The sequence below is a fragment of the Echinops telfairi genome, unplaced genomic scaffold (genome assembly GCF_000313985.2).
Source record: "Echinops telfairi isolate 266 unplaced genomic scaffold, ASM31398v2 ScPeMD7_60;HRSCAF=208, whole genome shotgun sequence".
Classification (NCBI taxonomy): Eukaryota; Metazoa; Chordata; class Mammalia; order Afrosoricida; family Tenrecidae; genus Echinops; species Echinops telfairi.
The window spans coordinates 6,097,498-6,115,019 of record NW_022103958.1 but is presented as its reverse complement, the minus strand read 5'-3'; the positions used below and the strand labels follow the sequence as shown (position 1 = coordinate 6,115,019).

The window sequence follows — 17,522 nt, the reverse complement described above, 5'->3', positions numbered from 1 at the left end:
GGTCCCACAGGTAGTGTAGCTTGCAAATTGAGGCACAGAACAAGCAAGGCAGCTGCACGCTAGTCCGATGATCAAAGAGCAAGAGACAAGAAAGGCGAGGCTTGCGGAGCCATTTATCTCTCCGCCCTTCAATTAATCCACATGTGTTTATCGGCCAGGTTGGCGCATAAACGACCTCTCTTAGAGTTAGAAAACCAAAGAGAAGGAACACACTCAGCATATCTTAAACTGAAAGAACTCCAGAAAAAAAACCCCTCAAGCCTTGGCTTACAATATTGAAAGAGTCTATGAGAAAAATATTGAATGATGCAAGAAGCATCCAAAGAAGATGGAAAGAATTCACAGAATCGCTGTACCAAAATGAACTAGTGGATGTGCTGCCAGTTCAGGAGGTAGCTCATGAGCAAGAACCAATGGTGCTAAAGGAAGAAGTTCAAGCTGCATTGGAAACATTAGCCCAGAACAAGGCTCCAGGACTTTATGGAATATCCACTGAAATTTCTCAGCAAGCCGAGAAAGCCCTAGAAGCACTTACTCATCTATGCCAGGAAATTTGGAAGACGGCTACGTGGCCAACTGACTGGAAGAGCAGAAGAGTTCCAGATGTGTACCCATTCCAAAGAAAGGTGACCCGGCAGAATGCTCAAACTCGAACAATATCACTGATAGCCCATGCAAGTGCAATTTCATGCATCAACAGGTGCAAGGTACATCAGTGGGAGCTGCCAGAGGTTGAGGCTGGATTCAGAAGAGGAGGTGAAACAAGGGATATCATTGCTGATGTCAGCTGGATCTTGGCTGAAAGGAGAGCATTCCAGAAAGATGTTCACTTTGTGTGTTCTTGACTCTGCCCAAGGCATTCTGACTGTGTGGATCGTAACAAACTCTAGATACCCTTCAGAAGAATGGGAATTCCAGAACACGTCATTGTCTTATAAGTGGAACTTGTACATGGACCAAGAGGCAATTATGCGAACCGAATCAGGGAATACTGCACGGTGTCAGCAGGCAAGGTGTGCATCAGGGTTGTATCCTCTCTCCATGCTTGCCAAGCTGTTTGCTGATCAAAGCCGCAGAGAAGCTGGTTTATATGAAGAAGGATGTGCATCAGGGTCGGAGGAAAGCTTAATAATGGCCCGAGAGACTCAGAGGACACAACCCGGCATGCTGAGCATGAGGAGTACAAGAAGCCCTAGGGGATGAAAATCAAGGATCGCAGCCTTCAGTGTGGGTTACAACTCAGTGTAAAAGAGACAAATATCCCCACCACTGGACCCGTGGGTGACATCATGATCCATGGAGAAAAGGTTAGGGTTGTCGAGCCCTTTGTCTTGCTCGGATCCGTAATCAATGCTCACGGAAGCAGGAACCAAGAGATCAAAAGACACATTGCGTTAGGTAAATCTGCTGCACAAGACCTCCTTAGAGTATTTAAAAGCAAGGATGTTACTTGGAGGACTAAGGTGAGCCTGACCCAACCCGTGGTGTTCTCCGCTGTCTTGCATGCATGTGAACGTTGGACGCTGGCTAAGGAAAACCAGAGACGACGCGGTGCATTGGAATTGTGGTGCTGGTGCAGGAAATTGAAAACACCCCGCACTGCTTAAAGGACGGAAAGGATCGGAAGCGCTGGGGCCAGAGTGCTCCTTCGATTCAAAGACGGCAAGTCTGTTCTTCTCACATACTTAGGACATGTGGTCAGGAGAGACCCGTCCCTGGAGAAGGACATCATGTTTGGTGAAGTGGACGGGCCAGCGAGAAAGAGGAAGACCCTTGAGGAGATGGATTGACCCAGTGGCTGCAAGAATGGGCTCAGGTCTAGGAAATATTTGAGGGTGGCACCAAGGCAGGCAGCATCTTGTTCTGTTGTGCACAGGGTTGCTATGGGTCAGAACAACGATGGCACCCAACAACAACGAATAAAGACAGAGCTGTCTGTTCCTGGTTTACAGCCTCAGAAACCCCGTCTGGGGCCCCTGTGACTCAGAATCGACTTGATATCGCAATGGCCGGTATCAGAATAGCATTAAAATCAAAACAAAGTCTCACTGCCATCAAGTCGACGCCAATTCACCATGACCTTGTAGGACAAGGTAGAATTGCCCCTGTGAATTTGGGAGACTCACTGTTCCCTGGAATAGAAAGGAAAAAGCACTGTCTGTTTCCTGAGGGGGTTTTGAACTCCTGACCTTGTGGATCACAGCCCAAGGAGTAAGCACTATGCCACCAGGGCTCCTAGAAAAATAACACCTCCCAAATGAATAAAAATCAATTTCATGTGACGAATGATGTTGTTTTACTGAAACTAAATGGCTGTTTGGGGGCACTGACGGTTGTTCGGTGACCGAATTCTTGCTCTCTGTGATGTGACGGTGAGGCAGGTGAGTGTCGCCGGTGCACCTCATATGCAGCCAGCAGGCATCTGTCAGTGGAGGCTTCTGTGCTGCTAGAAGGTGGAAGAGGTTTCAGAGGAGCGTCCAGAATAAGACAGGCTGGAAAAAGATCCCCTTACGTCGAGAGGGCAGCCAGCGAGAAAGCGGTGATGGGTCACAACAGTTGTCCCTACAGCCCATGGCGGGAACGGTGCAGAACTGGGCGATGCTCCATTTTGGGGCTGAGTGCCCTGAGTTGGGTGGGCGAGGTGATTGCCAACCACAGCACATTGGTGGTGTATATAAGGCCAGGGTGGCAGACCTTCAGCCTTTGCGTGTTGTGAGGTAGCTTTATTTTCCCCGCAGTCTCGCTCTTTGAAACTCTGGGCAATCTTTTGTTTCATGCAATTGTTACAGTGTCTCTTGGCCCTTTTCTTTGTCAGGCTATATCATTAACCTAGAAGTACTCTTCTGTTTTTTTTCATTAGCTCCCCACCCCACCACCCCACCCCACTCCCCACAAGACCCCCCCAAAATACCACACTCAGTACCACCGAGTCGATTACAACTCGTAGCAACTCTGTAGGAGAGAGGGGACCTGCCCCTACGAGTGGCTTGTTCCACTCCACTTTATTTCTGGGGATAGGGCAGTTTGAATCCCACGGAACTGTCCCTTTGTAAAATAGACGTCTTCCTCTGATGCATTTTCAACTGCTTATAAACTGTTGGTAGCTGGTGGTTTTAGGAAAACAGGAGGCAGGCTGCCTGTAATCCTCCGACCACTGCTTGCTGAACTTGGGGGATCGATCATCTGGTCTCATTCCTAGGTGGCCCTGTGGTGGAGGGTGAACTTCTCTGCTGCTAACCGCAAAGCGGGCAGGTTGTACCCACCCCGTGGCTCTGTGGGAGAAAGGCCCAGAGAACTGCCCCGTAAGGATCAGCCCAAGAAACCCCGTGGGGCATGGGGAGTCGGAATCAACGGCAACATTCTCCTTTTATTGTTATTGATTGATGGCAGCTCATCGTTTATTTATTTTTTGATTCGGGTAAATGCTTACACTCTACTCTGTCCCACAGGGTGGGTGGGGTTGCCATCAACTCAACGGTACATAGCAAATATACGCGGGCACAACATTCGCCATGCCAACATTCCTATGCACGCACAATTCAGTGCCATTCGTCCTGCTCACGGCCAGCCAACACCACTGTCCGCTTCCCGTGGTGTGGGTTATGTCATGAACTGCTCACCGCCAAGTCGGCAGTTCAAAGCCACCAGCTGCTCCGAGGGAGAAACGCGATACATTCTACTATCCTAAAGAGTTACAGTCTCAGAAACCTCTAGGGGCAGTTCTACCCTGTCGTACAGGGCTGCTGAGAGTCAAATTACCTTGATGGCAGTGAGATCTTTGTTTGTTTGTTTGCTTAAGCAATGACTTGCTTGTATCCCAGCCCGCCCACCCCCTTCCTGATGCTCCCCAGTAAACCTCGGTCTCCTGACTGGTGCCTATTCTAGATACTTCATACCAGTGTGCTCAGACAGCCATCTGTTCTGACTGACTGCTTACTGGACGTGGCTGCTGTGGGCTGGCCTTGACCAGACAGTGCTGTCTTGGTGGTGGGTCCCAGTCTGCTCCCTATGTGTCTGTCCCGAGTCTGAGGCGCAAGGAACAGCAGCTTCCTGGCTATACTCTTCTTAGGCTGTGACAGGGGCCCCGGAGAGCAGGTCTACCCAGACACACACTCTTCCATTCATTACTCGCACCATGTGTATAAGCATCCCATTGGCCCCACTGGTCGCGTGGCTCTGCCCAAAGTTCAGGAGCGAGGAAGTAAAGGTCGAGAGGGAGGTGGGAGAACCTGGGCCAGGAGCTCAAATCCTCCCACAGGGCCCAACTCAGGAACCCCCCCCCAGCCCCACCCCCACTCCTCCCCCCCCACCCCCGCTCCAAGGATTCTTGTGGATGCAGAAACCTCATGGTGATCCCCTCTGTTGACATTTTAACTGGAAATCTCAAAGTAAGCGGAATGAAACGTTACCAGGGAGAGCTTTCAGGGAGCCATGATGGCGTAGTGGTTATGTGTTTGGTTGCCAACCACAGGGTCAACTGTTTGGAACCACCAGCCGCTCCTCGGGAGGAGGAGGAGGCTTTCTACTCTCGTAGAGAGGTACGGCCTTGGAAACCACAGGCGCAGTTCTAGCCTTTCCCTATAGGGGTCGCCATGAGTCAGAGTTGACTGGAGGGCTTTGAGTTTGGTTTTTCGGAAGAGTTTTCAGGCCTGGAGGATCCGCCCAGAGGTGCCCCTTTGAGGCAATGTCCTCATTTCGAGGGAAACTCCCGCCTTGGCCTGTGGAGAATTCTGAGTTTCCTGGCATTTGGCAGTTCCCCAAGGAAAGACTTCTTATCTGTGCTCAACCTCCTTGCCCAGCCAAGCACCTCAAGCCCAGTGAAGCCACCACAGAGGCTGGGAGGGGGGACTGTGGTTCTGACTTGGGTGCGCTCTTGGGCCCAGGTACAGCACCGAGCCCCACAGAGCCTCCTGGGGCTGGGCTTTTCCCCTCTGAAAGTCAAAGGCCTTTTGCCCGAGGCGCCGGTGAGGATGCCACTGTGTTAGCCAGCTGCCTCGCTCAGGGGGCTCTGCTGTGCAGGGCGGGTGGGCACTAACAACGAGCGGGCAGTGCCTTGAGGACTAAATGACGTGAGTGTGTTGACTCTTCCTATTCGCAGGATAGAGTAGCTGGTGGCTTTCTTCAAACCAAACCAAACTCACTGCCATCCGTCGACTCCAACTCCCAGCAACGCTATAGGACAGGGGAGACCTGGCCCTGTGGCCCTTCCCAGACTGTAACTCTTCGGGACAGAATGCCTCCGCTTTCTCCCATGTGGCGGGTGGTTTCGATCCGTGGACCTTGCGGTTTGCAGCCCAGTGGGTGACCATGATGCCGGGAGGGCTCCCTGGGTGGTTGTCACCCATTTTCACACCTTGAGAAACAGGCGTGAACGTCAGAACGGCCTGTCCAAGGGGACACCGCTGGTGTGGGGCTGGAATTCCAAAACTAGCTCGAGAGCTGGCGGTGACCTCCAGGCCCAAGAGTGAGCGTGCAGACCCCCTCACGACATCCGGGGGGGGGGTCTCCCCTGTTTCTTTAGGGGCTGCGCTCCAAGCGTATGCCACCAGGCCATTTCTTTTGCCAGATTCGGTTGTCATAAAGGTAGCTTTCTTTTTTCCTTCCTATGATTGGGAGAGAAGGACAGACAGACCGCAGCCTTGAGACCCCTGTGAGGCCACTGCCCTGTGCCCTCTGGGGTTCTGGTGAGTTGGACTCCACTCAAGGACAGTGGGCTCGGTTTGATTCTGGTTTGGGCTGTAACTCTCACTGTGCGTTTCAGGGACAGCTGAGGGTGGGGGTGGACGAAACCGAAAGCCGTCAAACCGGAGGTGGAATTTGTATGAATATGCCTCCTTTCCCGGGTCTCCAGGGCCTTATTGAAATGTGATGACAGGTAGCTGTGAACAATACAAGGAAGTACTAATACCCTTCTCAGTGAAAGTCAAGGTGCGTCCGGTGCAGACGTCACAGACCTCCTGCAGTCTGCTCAGGGACACTAGCTTAGGAACCCTGACCTAGATGATCTCACAGACCCCTTGGGGGTTAAGTGTTCTTCACTCCGTAGCTTCTGGGGGCAGCAGAGGCCAGAGTTCAAGGTCAGTCCCACTTCTCCCTCTCCTGGTTGCTGCTGGCTGCCCTGAGAGGTGACCCGGAGGCCTCCGGGGGCACCTGGAAAAGAGTTCTGTCCCCTGCAAACAGTGCCCTGGATCGCCCCTAGCACCACCTTTTCCCTCAGAGGAGGCACGATGCTGAAAATCAGAATGCCTTACAGCAGAGGTTCTCAACCTGTGGGTCGCAACCCCTTTGGCGGTCCAACGACCCTTTCACAGGGGTTGCTCGATTCCTAACAGTAGCAAAATGACAGTGATGAAGTAGCAACGAAACTCATGTTATGGCTGGGGGGTCACCACCACAGGAGGAACTGTGTGAACGGGTCGCGGCATGCGGAAGGTGGAGAACCGCTGCCGTAACGGCCATTCCGCTTATTGAAAAGGCACTCTTGCAGCCCCTGCGTGACAAAGAATTCCTTCCTGTGCAACGGCCAGTTCCACAGAGCACGTGTGCTCAGGCCAGAGGCCGAGCTGGCAGCTCTGAGAGGGCTCTGAGGCCCCTCTTGGGTGGGTGATTGGGAGAGGGGGTCCCTTGAGGAGCGATCCTTATGTACAGCCAAATGAAACGCTGCCCCGTCCTGGAGCATCCTCACAGTTGTGCTTATGTTGGGGCCCATTGTTGCAGCCACTGTCTCCATCCATCTGGTCCAGGGCCTCTGCTTTTTCACCCCCCCCACCCCAGTTTACCAAGCACGATGGTCCCCAGTCTCCAGGGACTGGTCTCTCCTGACAATATGTGCAAATGACGGGAGACAAAGTCTCGTCAGCCTTGCCTCTGAGGAGCGTGCTAGCCGGACCTCTTCCCAAACAGATCTGTTGATTCCTTTGGCAGGCCATGGTACTTTCAGTATTTTTCTCCAGCACCATACTTCAGATGTGTACACACACACACACACACACACACACACACACACACACATACAAAACTTGTAAGTTAGGTAGGGGGTTACATTTCAGAGAATCAATTTAGTTTTTCATAATTTAAACTACCTGTCAACACCCACCACCACCACCACCACCAATAGTTTGACCTGCTTCCTTTGATTTCTCTTCTCTCCCTCTCATGGAATACTTTCCTCCCTGTCAGCCAAGTTCACTCCTATGGACTCTCTAGCCCATGGCTTCACTTCCCCTCCTTACCTGTGCCCGTAACCCTCCACTCTTGTTTCTCTGACTGTGGGAACCCTGGTCTTGCTCCTTCTCTGTAGCAGTGCCCTCATATTAGTGGATCTCCTATAGCTGACGATCTCCCTCAGCCTAACAATCTCCAGGGCCAGCTGCCGGGGCGCTCCACCGTGTCCACGTCACTCTGTAGTGATGTCCAGTGCTCCACCGAGTACCCCTACCAGCGCTGAGGGGTCCATTCTGCGTCCAGTGGAGACTGCGTTCGTAGGTTGCTCCCTTGATGGCTTGTTTGGGAAAGCAAGCAGGGTGTTCTTATCCGTAGAAACACAAAGCAACACCATCGTTCCCCGCCTTCTTTCCTCCTCTCTAGAAGTCCCTGGACGGGAGAGTTAGCGGTGCGCTCCCTCCCAGACTGCCCTGTGCGTATGCACGCATGCACGCAGGTGTGCTACAGCATGTGTCACCCTGCAGCGGGGACGGGGGTGGGGGGTGGGGTTGCCCGTATCCATGATGTTCGTACTCCCGCAGAGCTGACTCCAAGCGACTGATGTGAGGTCACTCCCTGCGTGCGAAGGTGGGAAGAGAGGCGCAGTAACCCCCCAAGACCAAAGCCAACCTGCTTTAGGTTTCGATGAGGTCAGGGAAGCCTTTGAGAGGGGCTGAGACGAACCAAGTCTGGCAAGCTGTGGAAAGTAATGCAGTGGCTCCGGGATCTGTTCCTGCGGTTACGGTTTCTGCAGTGTTTGTAGTTCTGTGCCCGGTTTTGAAACAGACCCCTAGGGAGCCCCGATGGGAAGGCTCCCCACCAGCTTCGGACGGTGGCTTTCCTGGGGAAGGAGGAGAGTGAGGTGAAGGCAGAGGGTCTTCAGTTGCTTCTTAGTGGAGTTCTCTTGAAGGAAGAGGCCACGGAGGTCCAGAGCCATCTGAACCAGATACTGACGTCCACTCGGGAGGCCCTGGGGGCACCAGCAGCGAAGCATTTGATGACCAGCCTGCAGCTTGGTTGTTTGAACGCACCCAGAGCCGCCTTGGATGTTCGCTGTAGCTGTATCAAGCCGTGAGAAACAGACAAGGAAGGGACTCGGCATAACGAGATGAAGAGGCAGCTCTACTAACGAAAGGAAGGGGCTCCACAAAGAACCAACTGAAGAGCCAGAGAGTAAAACAAGCCAAAACAAGAAAGAAAAATCTATGAATTAGAGATACTCGTTTCATAAGAAGAAGGGAAGCAAGGGAAAACCTCCAGGCAGGGGATCACTCTAAACAGACACAGTCGAAGAAAGAATTAGTGAATCGGAAGAGCGTCCTGAGCGCTGCCCAGAAAGAGACAGAAGGGAGAACGAGACAGAGGGGATTAGCAGACGTGGGGAAGAGATTAGCTGTTGAGTAGAAATTCTACATGGATGCGCTAGGTGAGCGACGGAGTGGCAGTGACACAGACGCCCAAACACTAGCAGCTGGGGAGCTTCTAGAACTGACGAAGGGCCCTCAGCCCTCGCTTTGAGAACGCTCATTAAATCATGGGGAAGGGTTAAAAGCAAAAGAAGTAGTCGTCGATTTTGCCTCTAATAAACAACCCAGTAAAACTGCAGAAAATGAAGAATAAAAGGAAATCTTCAAATTTCCCGCTCCCCATTCTCCGTTTGAGCTACATGGCAGACAGCTCTTGGGGCCATCCTCAAAGCACCCGGATGGGAAAGGAATCATTCGGCCCTAAACCCCATAGCTTGCTGAACACTAACTCAAGTGGGAGGGTAAAATAAAGACATGCTATGTTAGTCCGGGTGGACCAGAGAAACAAATTCAGGGAGACTCATGTGCATAGAAACGAGCTTTATATACCTGAGCAATTGAGTATCGAGAAAAACGTCCCAGCCCAGTCCAGATCAAGCCCATAAGTCTGATATTAGCCCACATGTCAGATACCAGTCTCTAAAGTCCTCTTCAGACTCACGAAACACATGCAATGACACTGAGTGCAGGAAGGTCACAGGCCAGTGGGTGGGAAGTCTTGTGAATCCAGTGATGTTGTAAGCGTCTCAGTGCTGGCAGGGGTCTCCACGCAGCTGCTCCAGCTCCCAGGGCTCCATCTGGGTAGGTCAATGCGCCTTCTCTTCAGGGATATCTCACAGGGAGTGAGCCTTGTCAGTAGAGAGTCTCCCAGGGAGTGAGCAGAGAGCGTTCCCAGAAAACAGGAGTTCCCAGAATCCTCAGGGGAAGCTCATGCCTACACAAAGGCCTCATTGGCTATGACCCGATTGACAGACTAGACTCCACCCCTTCACTCTCCATCCTCTCAAATGGACACCAGACTATGCAACTACCACACATGCTCACAGAAGGAAAAAGGGCCCAGCCTCATACCCTTAGGCTTTTAAACACTTACCTTATGCCCTCTGACTTGCCGGCCACCCAGTGCCAGCGTCTGTCCCACAGGAACGGTAGCAGGAGGGAGGGCTCAGGACGGTTCTTGGGGCTGCTGTGGGCAGCGCCATCTGTGGGCCCTGTGTCTGGCTGCCCACCGAGGTGGCGGAGAGACACGGCTCAGTCCAACCGCCTTCCATCTCCCAGGTTCTCACGGCTCCCCAGTCGGTCTGGGAGGAAGGGGAATGGGTGGGACAGAGGTGGCAAGGGTTCCTGGCCCCAGGGCTTCAGTCCTGCAACAGTGGGTGCCTTGCGGGGTCCTGGCAGAAGACAGGGATGTAGGCAGTGGAGGGGGCCAGGCCCTGGGCCCTGGGTTGGACAGAAGCCCGTGGGTGGGAGAGCTCTCTCGGGGAAGGCCCGTTCTAGACTCTCTTTCTGTCTTCCAGATCGTGGACAAGAACAACCGCTACAAGTCCATAGATGGGTCAGACGAGACTAAAGCCAACTGGATGAGGTGAGTCCCACTCAAGCCTGGGTTCCCACCCTTGGGAAGAGGGCCCAAGGAGCCCGTTGAACCAAGAGATCTCCAGTGGTGGAGCCCCTGAAGGCTCTGGATCGTCGCTTGCAGGGTATGGGGTGTATCCAGCCCTGGGGGGGCCCTGCTCCCCCAGGCTTCCCTCAAAGGGGTCTGGAGGAGGCCTGCACTCCTGCCGACGTGTCTGTAGCCCCAGGGTCCTGCAGCATGTAGGGTAAGGGAGGGCATTTTGTCAGGGCAGGACTCTGGCTGGAGCTGTGGAGGGGTCACCGTAGGGTAGCAGTTACTTAAATGGCCCCCCTGGGATAGGCTTTGTTTCTAGCAAAGTTCAGCGTAGTCAGTTCTGGGACAGGGCTGGCTGCCCCGATGCAATACTTCCCAGAGGGGGACTTCCGGGGCTGGAATAGCTGTTTGCGTAGGAAGAACCTGAAAGGCTGTCCAGAGCGAGCCGGAGACTGGCCTGGGAAGCAAAGGTGTGGCCACGCTGATCCCAGAACCTGGGGTGCCGGGCGCGTTCTCTGGGTGGGGCACTGCTGCCCACGGGGTCGCAGGGGGAGGTCACACTTGCCTCTTTGGCAACATCTCCCAGGGACCCTGGGATGGTGGCCAGGGCTCAGGGCCTGGGGCAGGAGGGCCAGGGAAGTGTAGGGGTGGCACTGTGGGTCCGTGTCCTCTGTCGTTGGTGTCTGTGTGGTGCTGTGGCTCCCTGTTCTGCTGGAACTGCCCTGAGCAGGGGCTCTTCTGTGGGACCGGCAAGAGGGTATGTGCTGCCCCCTCCACACTGGCCACCGGCCCCAGGCCAACTCAATACACATGGGCCTCATTCATTGACTGAGAGCCTGTGGGAGTTGACTTCTGTGCTGGGCACCCAGGGGGGTGCACCCTGCCTGCCCAGCCCACCCTGGGGCCCACCCCTACCCTCCACAGAAACATTCTAGTATGTTGTTGAATTGGGGCACAGACCATGAGCTATGGAGGCCCACAAGGAGGTGTGGTGCAGGATGGGACCTTGAATGGGCCAGGATGTTGGTGGGGACACGATTGAACCCAGACACAGATGTGGGGACCAAGGGTCATGCAGACAGGCCATCGGATGGTTGGCAGGAACCAGACCCGGAGCCTGGGCTCCTTGTATGCCCTCGCTGTCTGACTCCAGGCAAGCAAAGGCAGGCGTGTCCTTCGACTGCGTGGACATGTGTCCAGTCAGGGGCCGGGCATCGCTGCTCTGCACGTAAAGGCTGCAGAAGCTGGGATGCTGATTCCGTTCCACCTTTCGCCTTGGGGCTGAGGCTCGACCACACCCCAAAGAAGGAGCTGCAGTATCAGGACTAACTAGGTGACCCTCTGGTACCCAGAAACTCCCACTTGGCTGAACCGGGGCAAGTCCCCCACTCCCCCAGCATGGGTGCTACAGGGGAAGCTGAGAACCTCCCAGTGGTCTCTGCTTCAGGGCAGGGGCACAGTCTCCCTCATGGCCATGCAGTCAGTGGCAGCAAGGACTCGGGCTTGTAGCTTGGGACGTACAGGCTCGTTCTGCCTGGGCGCAGGGAGGGACGCCCCATGGCTTCCCTGCGCTGTGGGTGGGCTCTGCAGCCGCGTAGTGTTGGATCTGCCCTGCTCCTGCGCTCCTGATGGCGCCCAGGTAATCCCAGCCGGGGATCTGCGTCTCACTGAAGACTTGGGTAGGCCTGGGGGTGGGTGTGTGGTCTGTTGCCATGGAGATGCTGCCCGGTGAGCGGCTGTCCCTGGAGATGGCCCTCTGGCCGTGGCTGGAATGAGGGGAAAGCCCAGGATCCCACCTCCCTCATGACGACAAGTGTCAGGTCCGTGTGTACAGACAGCTCCTTACAGCTTACAGCCACTTCCCTTCGCGCTGTCATCCACCAGGGTCTTGGGGGCGATCCAGGGAGCTTGGTCACTTTCTTCAAAAGTAGGGAATCTCCCTGTCCTGCAGTCCCTTGCGACTTGCCACGATGCTCTTGGACAGAGAACTGCCTCTCAGGGTTTCCAGGGCTGTCCATCTGTCTGTCCATCTGTCTGGGAGTAGACAGCCTCAGATGGCTCCCTCTGAGCTACCGGTGGGTTCGCATCGCCGACCTTGGCAGTTGGCAGATCAGTGGGTAGCCCAGATCGCAGGCAGGCTGGGCCTCCGTTTGGAGTGGTGGGTGGGTGGGTGCCCCGGGTGGGTGGGTGCCCCCTGCGGGGTGCTCTTCATTGAGGCAGGCTCTACTTCTCCGTCAGGGCATTTGGGAAACCATTTTTGGTCGTCACAGCTTCTAGCAGGTGGAAGCCCTGGATGCGAACACATCCAGGGCAGCTCCCCCCAAACGGGAGATGACCAGTCCTACAGGCCCACAGGGCCAAGACCGAAAGACGTTGCCATGTATCGCCCTGCCACGGTGGGGACGCCGCACTAGAACTAGCCTCCTCAGTTGTCGCTGCTGCTACTGCGGCTCTCGTCAGGTGCCAGGCAGTCGGTCCCACCCACAGCGGCCCCGCACACAACAGAAGGAAACACTGCCTGCCCGGTCCAGCTCCGGCCCGCATGGTCGGTCCTGTCCTTGAGCCCATGGTTGCAGCCACGGTGTCAGGCCCTTCCTCTCTTTCTCAGCCCCCCACTTCACCACGCCTGAGGACCTTCTCCAGAGACCAGGCTCCCCGACGATGTGTTCACAGTACGCGAGACAGTCTTGCCATCTGGCTTCTAGGGAGCACTCCTTGCCTTACAGAGGGGGGCACCAGGCTTGCTGACATCCGTGGGCTGACCCAGGTGGCGACCCCTCTGGTCCCAGATCTTTCTGAGTCCACAGCCTGCTTCTGCAGCCCCCCCCACCCATCCCCACTTACACACACACACACACCTTCTGGGTCTAGGTGCCCAGGTTCCAGCACAGGTGAGGTGAAGGCTGAAGCTCCCTGGGGGGCCCTGGCAGCTCACCTCTGTTCAGGAGGCAGTGTGAGGCTGCATCGGTCCCCAGGCTTCCCTCTGCCCCCTGGGTCACCTCAAGTGGGTGGATCTTTTGGACTTTCTAGTACCAGTCAGCAGTTGGGGAACCCCATGGGGGGTAGGGTTTGAGTTCCAAAGCCTGAGCACGTGCCCGGCAAGGTAGAGGGCACAGCTGTGGTGGGCACAGAAGCCAAGGTCATTTCCAATCTCCATCAGAGGGACCTTGTCACCCAGTGGATGCCCTTGAGCCCTTCACAGTTTACCCCCAAGCTTCCCCAAAGCCACAGCAGCCCAGTAGCAAAGGGGCTGTTGCCAGGGCTGCCGTTGGAGGGGCTGGCTCTGCTGCCCTGTGACCTCCAGGCTTAGCCCCGAAATGCAAGCCCCACAGGTGGATTCTGACCCAGTGGTTCTGTGGACAGCAGCGTAGGGCTGTTAGCAGCACCCACCCACACCCACACCCCAGGGTCTTATGGTGGTTGTTCGGTTCCTGGTGGAGGAGAAGGAGGCTGGGGGCGGCCCACCTCTGGCCCTGGTCTCAGCAAGTCCCAGGTAACAACACAGGGCCCAAGCCTGCGGGCGCTCCCTCTGCTCCAAGTCCCGGCTCTTGCCCGGGGACCCACCTCTTCTCTCATCCCCTGAGGAGGTAGCGGTGGAAGAGACCTGTTGGCAGGAGGAGGGTGTGGTGGTGGTGGTGAGCTGGCCGAGGTGCCCAGGTGCCTCCGGGCTCCCCTGCTGGGCGCCAGCACCTGGGAAAAGAGGATGCCTGCCCACGGTGACGGGCATGGACCCACTGTGCTCTGTGGGGTGTCCCACCCAAGGAATGCGGCGCCCCCGGCGGAGCGTAAGAGGAAGCCCAAATTCTCCAAGGAGGAGCTGGACATTCTGGTCACCGAGGTGACCCAGCACGAGGCGGCACTCTTTGGCAGGGAGACCACACGGCTGTCCCACGCCGACAGGGACAAGATCTGGGAGGGCATAGCTCGGAAAATCACCTCCATCAGCCAGGTTCCCCGTTCCATCAAGGACATTAAGCACAGATGGGATGACATGAAACGTTGGACCAAGGACAAGCTGGCCTTGATGCAGCAGGCCCTGCCGGGCCCTGGGGCCCGGGGCCGGCCCCCACCATTGTGCTCACCACCCACGAGAGAGCCATCAGGTCCGCGCTGCTGACGGCCCGCTCCGGGCTCGGCTTCCCGAGGGCAGAGCTGGACGCCACCGACAGCCCCTCCACCAGCTGTGAGTATCACCCGCCTCCGGTCCAAGGCCACTCCTTCCTCACCTGCCCCCCTCCTGGTGTTCTCCCCACTCCTGTCTCTCCTGCACACCCTCATTCTGGAGTGGGCTGAGCCGCTCTAAGCCAGGAGGACAGGGCTGCCAGTGGAACCCACTGCCCTGCGTGGGGTGGGGTGGGGTGGGGAGCTTTGAGGACATGGCTGCCCCAGGGTGTGGGTGAGAAGGTAGGCCCTCCCCACCCCCGGCAGGCCCCCAGAGGGCACACACTGCCCTCCTGTGAGATGCCCTGGAATCTGGAACCTGCACAGCCTGTAGCCCGTCAGCCTGCCAGCCGCAGGACTCCTCGGGAAGGGACAGTAGAGCTGAGCAGCATGGCAGAGGAAGAGTTAAACAGGCCCAGGGCGCTCAGGGGTGGGGGTGGGGGGCATAGGGGCCAGTAGGGAGGGCTGCTTCGCAGAGAACAGCACGTACAAAGGCCCCTGTTCAGGAAGGCGCTCGCTCTGCGCGTTCCAGGAACAGCAAGAAGCCAGGAGAGGGCGGGGGAGGGGACCAGACCAGCCAGAGCCACCTCCTCTCAGTGCCCAGTTTCTGTCCTTCCCTCCTGGGCCAGGACACTGCCTCCCATGCCCCTCTGCCTCTGCCTCTCTCCCTCTCAGTGCTCCACCTCCTGTCTTCTTCTTGGGGCTCACCGGAAGGAGGCGGTCAAGGTCCTTCTAGGGCAGGGCTGCGCCCCTTCAGGCTGTTCTGCAAGGGTGGGGTCCACCAGCCGGCAGGGACAGGAGGAGCCAGGGAAGCCCCCAGGAAGGTAATTCGCAGATAGTCCTCCCTCCCCAGCCCCCGGCACCGGGATGACTGCCATTTCCTGTCTGGCCGGGGCTCCTGACAGGTGGGGAATCACAGTCCGGTTTTCGGAACTGTGAAGTGGAGACCCACAGGCTGCTGGCTCCGGAGCTGGTTCTGAACCAGGACTCGGACCCGTCTACAGGCTGCCTGTGCATCACTGTGGTTCCAAATCTGGGGGTGAATCCACTCAGTAGGAGAGACAGGGAGGACCGTCCCAGGCCTCACCTCCTAAAACTCCTTTCTTAGACCCTGCCCCGCCCTCGCCAGCTCCCGGAGACTGGGGCTCATGAGCTTACCAGTGCTGGCCCGGCACCACTACCTGCAGGCTCGGCTGCTGCCACTGGGCCTGGGCTGGTGGCATGGGGCCCCCATGCCCGGTGGGAGGGCTCCTTGCTTGGGTTCTCCTTGTGCTGTCTGTCAGCTGCTTTCCCAGACCGGGCTGTGGCCTCTGCCCTACCTGGAAGGCCACTCAACACTTGGCCCTGAGGATACTGGGAGCACCCCCCCCACCCACCAAGCTGGCTCTGAATATAGTCCCTCAGGCCCCAGCAGGGTGGGGTTCCTGGCAGGAGCATCATCTGATCAAATCTTTCATCCCTGCTCCTTGCATTGGTCATGAGAAAGCCCGGGCCCCAGAGAGCAAGGGTCTGGCCCCCCCTGGGTGCAGCTGTGTTGTGGCCTGGTGTTCCTTTGTTGGAGGGAAAGGGTGGGATTGGCAGGAGACACAGGAGGGATCACCAAGGCTGGTTGAAGAGGTCTGGCCCCGACAACACTCTGCCCCCCCACACCGGCACCCCTCCCCCAAACACACACACACACACACACACACACACACACACACACACGTCACCATCTCTAGGATCTCCATGTGGTCAATACAAGGCACTAAAAGATGCAGATTCCAGCAAGGCCACAAGGTGGCCCCAAGCCATTCAGAAAGGGCTTCTTGGCAGCTGGCACTCAGACCAGCGTGCCAGTGCCTGCCTGCCTTCCACCCTGTGTGGTCCCCATCAGGACCCTGGCAGGCAGGTGTCGATGGGATGGGGGGTGGGGGCGGGGGTAGCTGGAGTGGCCATGGCCTGTCCTTTGTGGAAGTGAATTGCAGAGAGAGGAGGCCACCGGTGTGGTGCTGGCCATGCGGGCTGGGTGGGCTCCTGACTGACCAAGAGCATGGTGTGGACTCCCAGGAAAGGGAGGGGCTGCTCGGCTCACACTCCTCCTTCCTTCCCAGGGTGCCTGGCCCATGCCTGCGGGGAGCTGGGCAGCCCGGTGGGCTGGTGAAGGAACATGTGTTGAACTAGACTGAGGGATGTAGGTGCAGGGGTGGGGTGGGGGTGGGGTGGGGTGGTATGTCCGGGATGAGGTCGAGCCTGTGGCTACCCCTTCCTCCCTGTTGTGACCATCTGCTCTTCTTTGCTTCCATCCCCCCAAGATGGCGAAGATGAGGAGCTGACTGGACCCTCACGGCAGCCTCGGTGGCGTGTGCCCCTGCAGCCCCTGGAGGAAGCAGCCTGCCCAGCCAGGCCCACCCTGCTCCGTTCCTCTTCCTCCTCAGACCTGTCTGAGATGGTGGGCCCCAAGCTCGAGTTCCTGCCCCAGTCCTCGCCCCAGGCCGCCACCTACAGGACCCCGCCACCCCAGCTCAGCCCATCCACCGTGGACCCTGACTGGCAACTTCTACACAGCCAGGCCCAGCAGACGGAGGCCTTCCGGCGCTTCTGCCAGGAGCTGGTGGCCGTGCACCGGGACATGGCCAGCACCATGCACGTCCTTGGCCAGACCATGGCCGAGCTGACTGGCTGCATCGGCCAGATGTGCCAGACGCTGACGGAGATCCGGGATGGGGTTCAGGCAGCATCCCAGTGGGGAGCAGGTGGGACAGCCCCGCTGGGCTCTGCACCCCAGGCCAAAGTATCCCCAGTGCATCCCCCCCGGGCACCTCCAGAACCAGCCCCTGCTCGGACTACCAGGTCCCAGAAGAGAAAGCACAACCCCTGATGGGCCGGTCTGCCCGGGAGAAAGGATGGAGACAGGGTGCCCATCTACAGCTGGAAAGAACACCCTCATGGGCTGCTGGGGGATTGTCCCCTGGCCCCTCAGTGCTGGCCGGCAGTCCTGTGCTGTGACAGCGTGCAGCCCCCTCCCTCCTGGCCCAGGCTCAGAAGGCACCCTGCCTGACCCTCGCTTGGCCTGAGGATCTCATGCTGCCTGCAGGGAAACATCCTGCGTGGAAACCCGGCGCGGGCCCCATCCGCCTCACCGCCAACTCGTCCTCATCCTCGCCTGGGCTCTGCTGCTTCCTCAGTGGGGGAGGCCAGAGCCACGGGGCAGGCTGCATCCAGCCACGCAGGAGGGGCCTGCCCCCACCCTGGCCTTCCGC

General features: G+C 57.2%; 1 protein-coding gene across 3 annotated transcripts in view; it reads left to right on the top strand.

Annotated features, from left to right (window-relative positions):
* The window catches only part of PRDM11 (PR/SET domain 11), a 55,617-nt gene that overhangs the window by 19,532 nt on the left and 18,563 nt on the right, over positions 1 to 17,522 (top strand). For 2 of the 3 annotated variants that reach the window (XM_004708317.2, XM_045290969.1), the window contains exon 5: positions 10,028 to 10,095. In XM_004708317.2, coding sequence (XP_004708374.1) covers positions 10,028 to 10,095 — 68 coding nt within the window. Of the gene's footprint in view, positions 1 to 3,861; positions 3,873 to 10,027; positions 10,096 to 17,522 lie in introns of those variants that run through there. The other variant, XM_045290968.1, reaches the window with a different exon arrangement.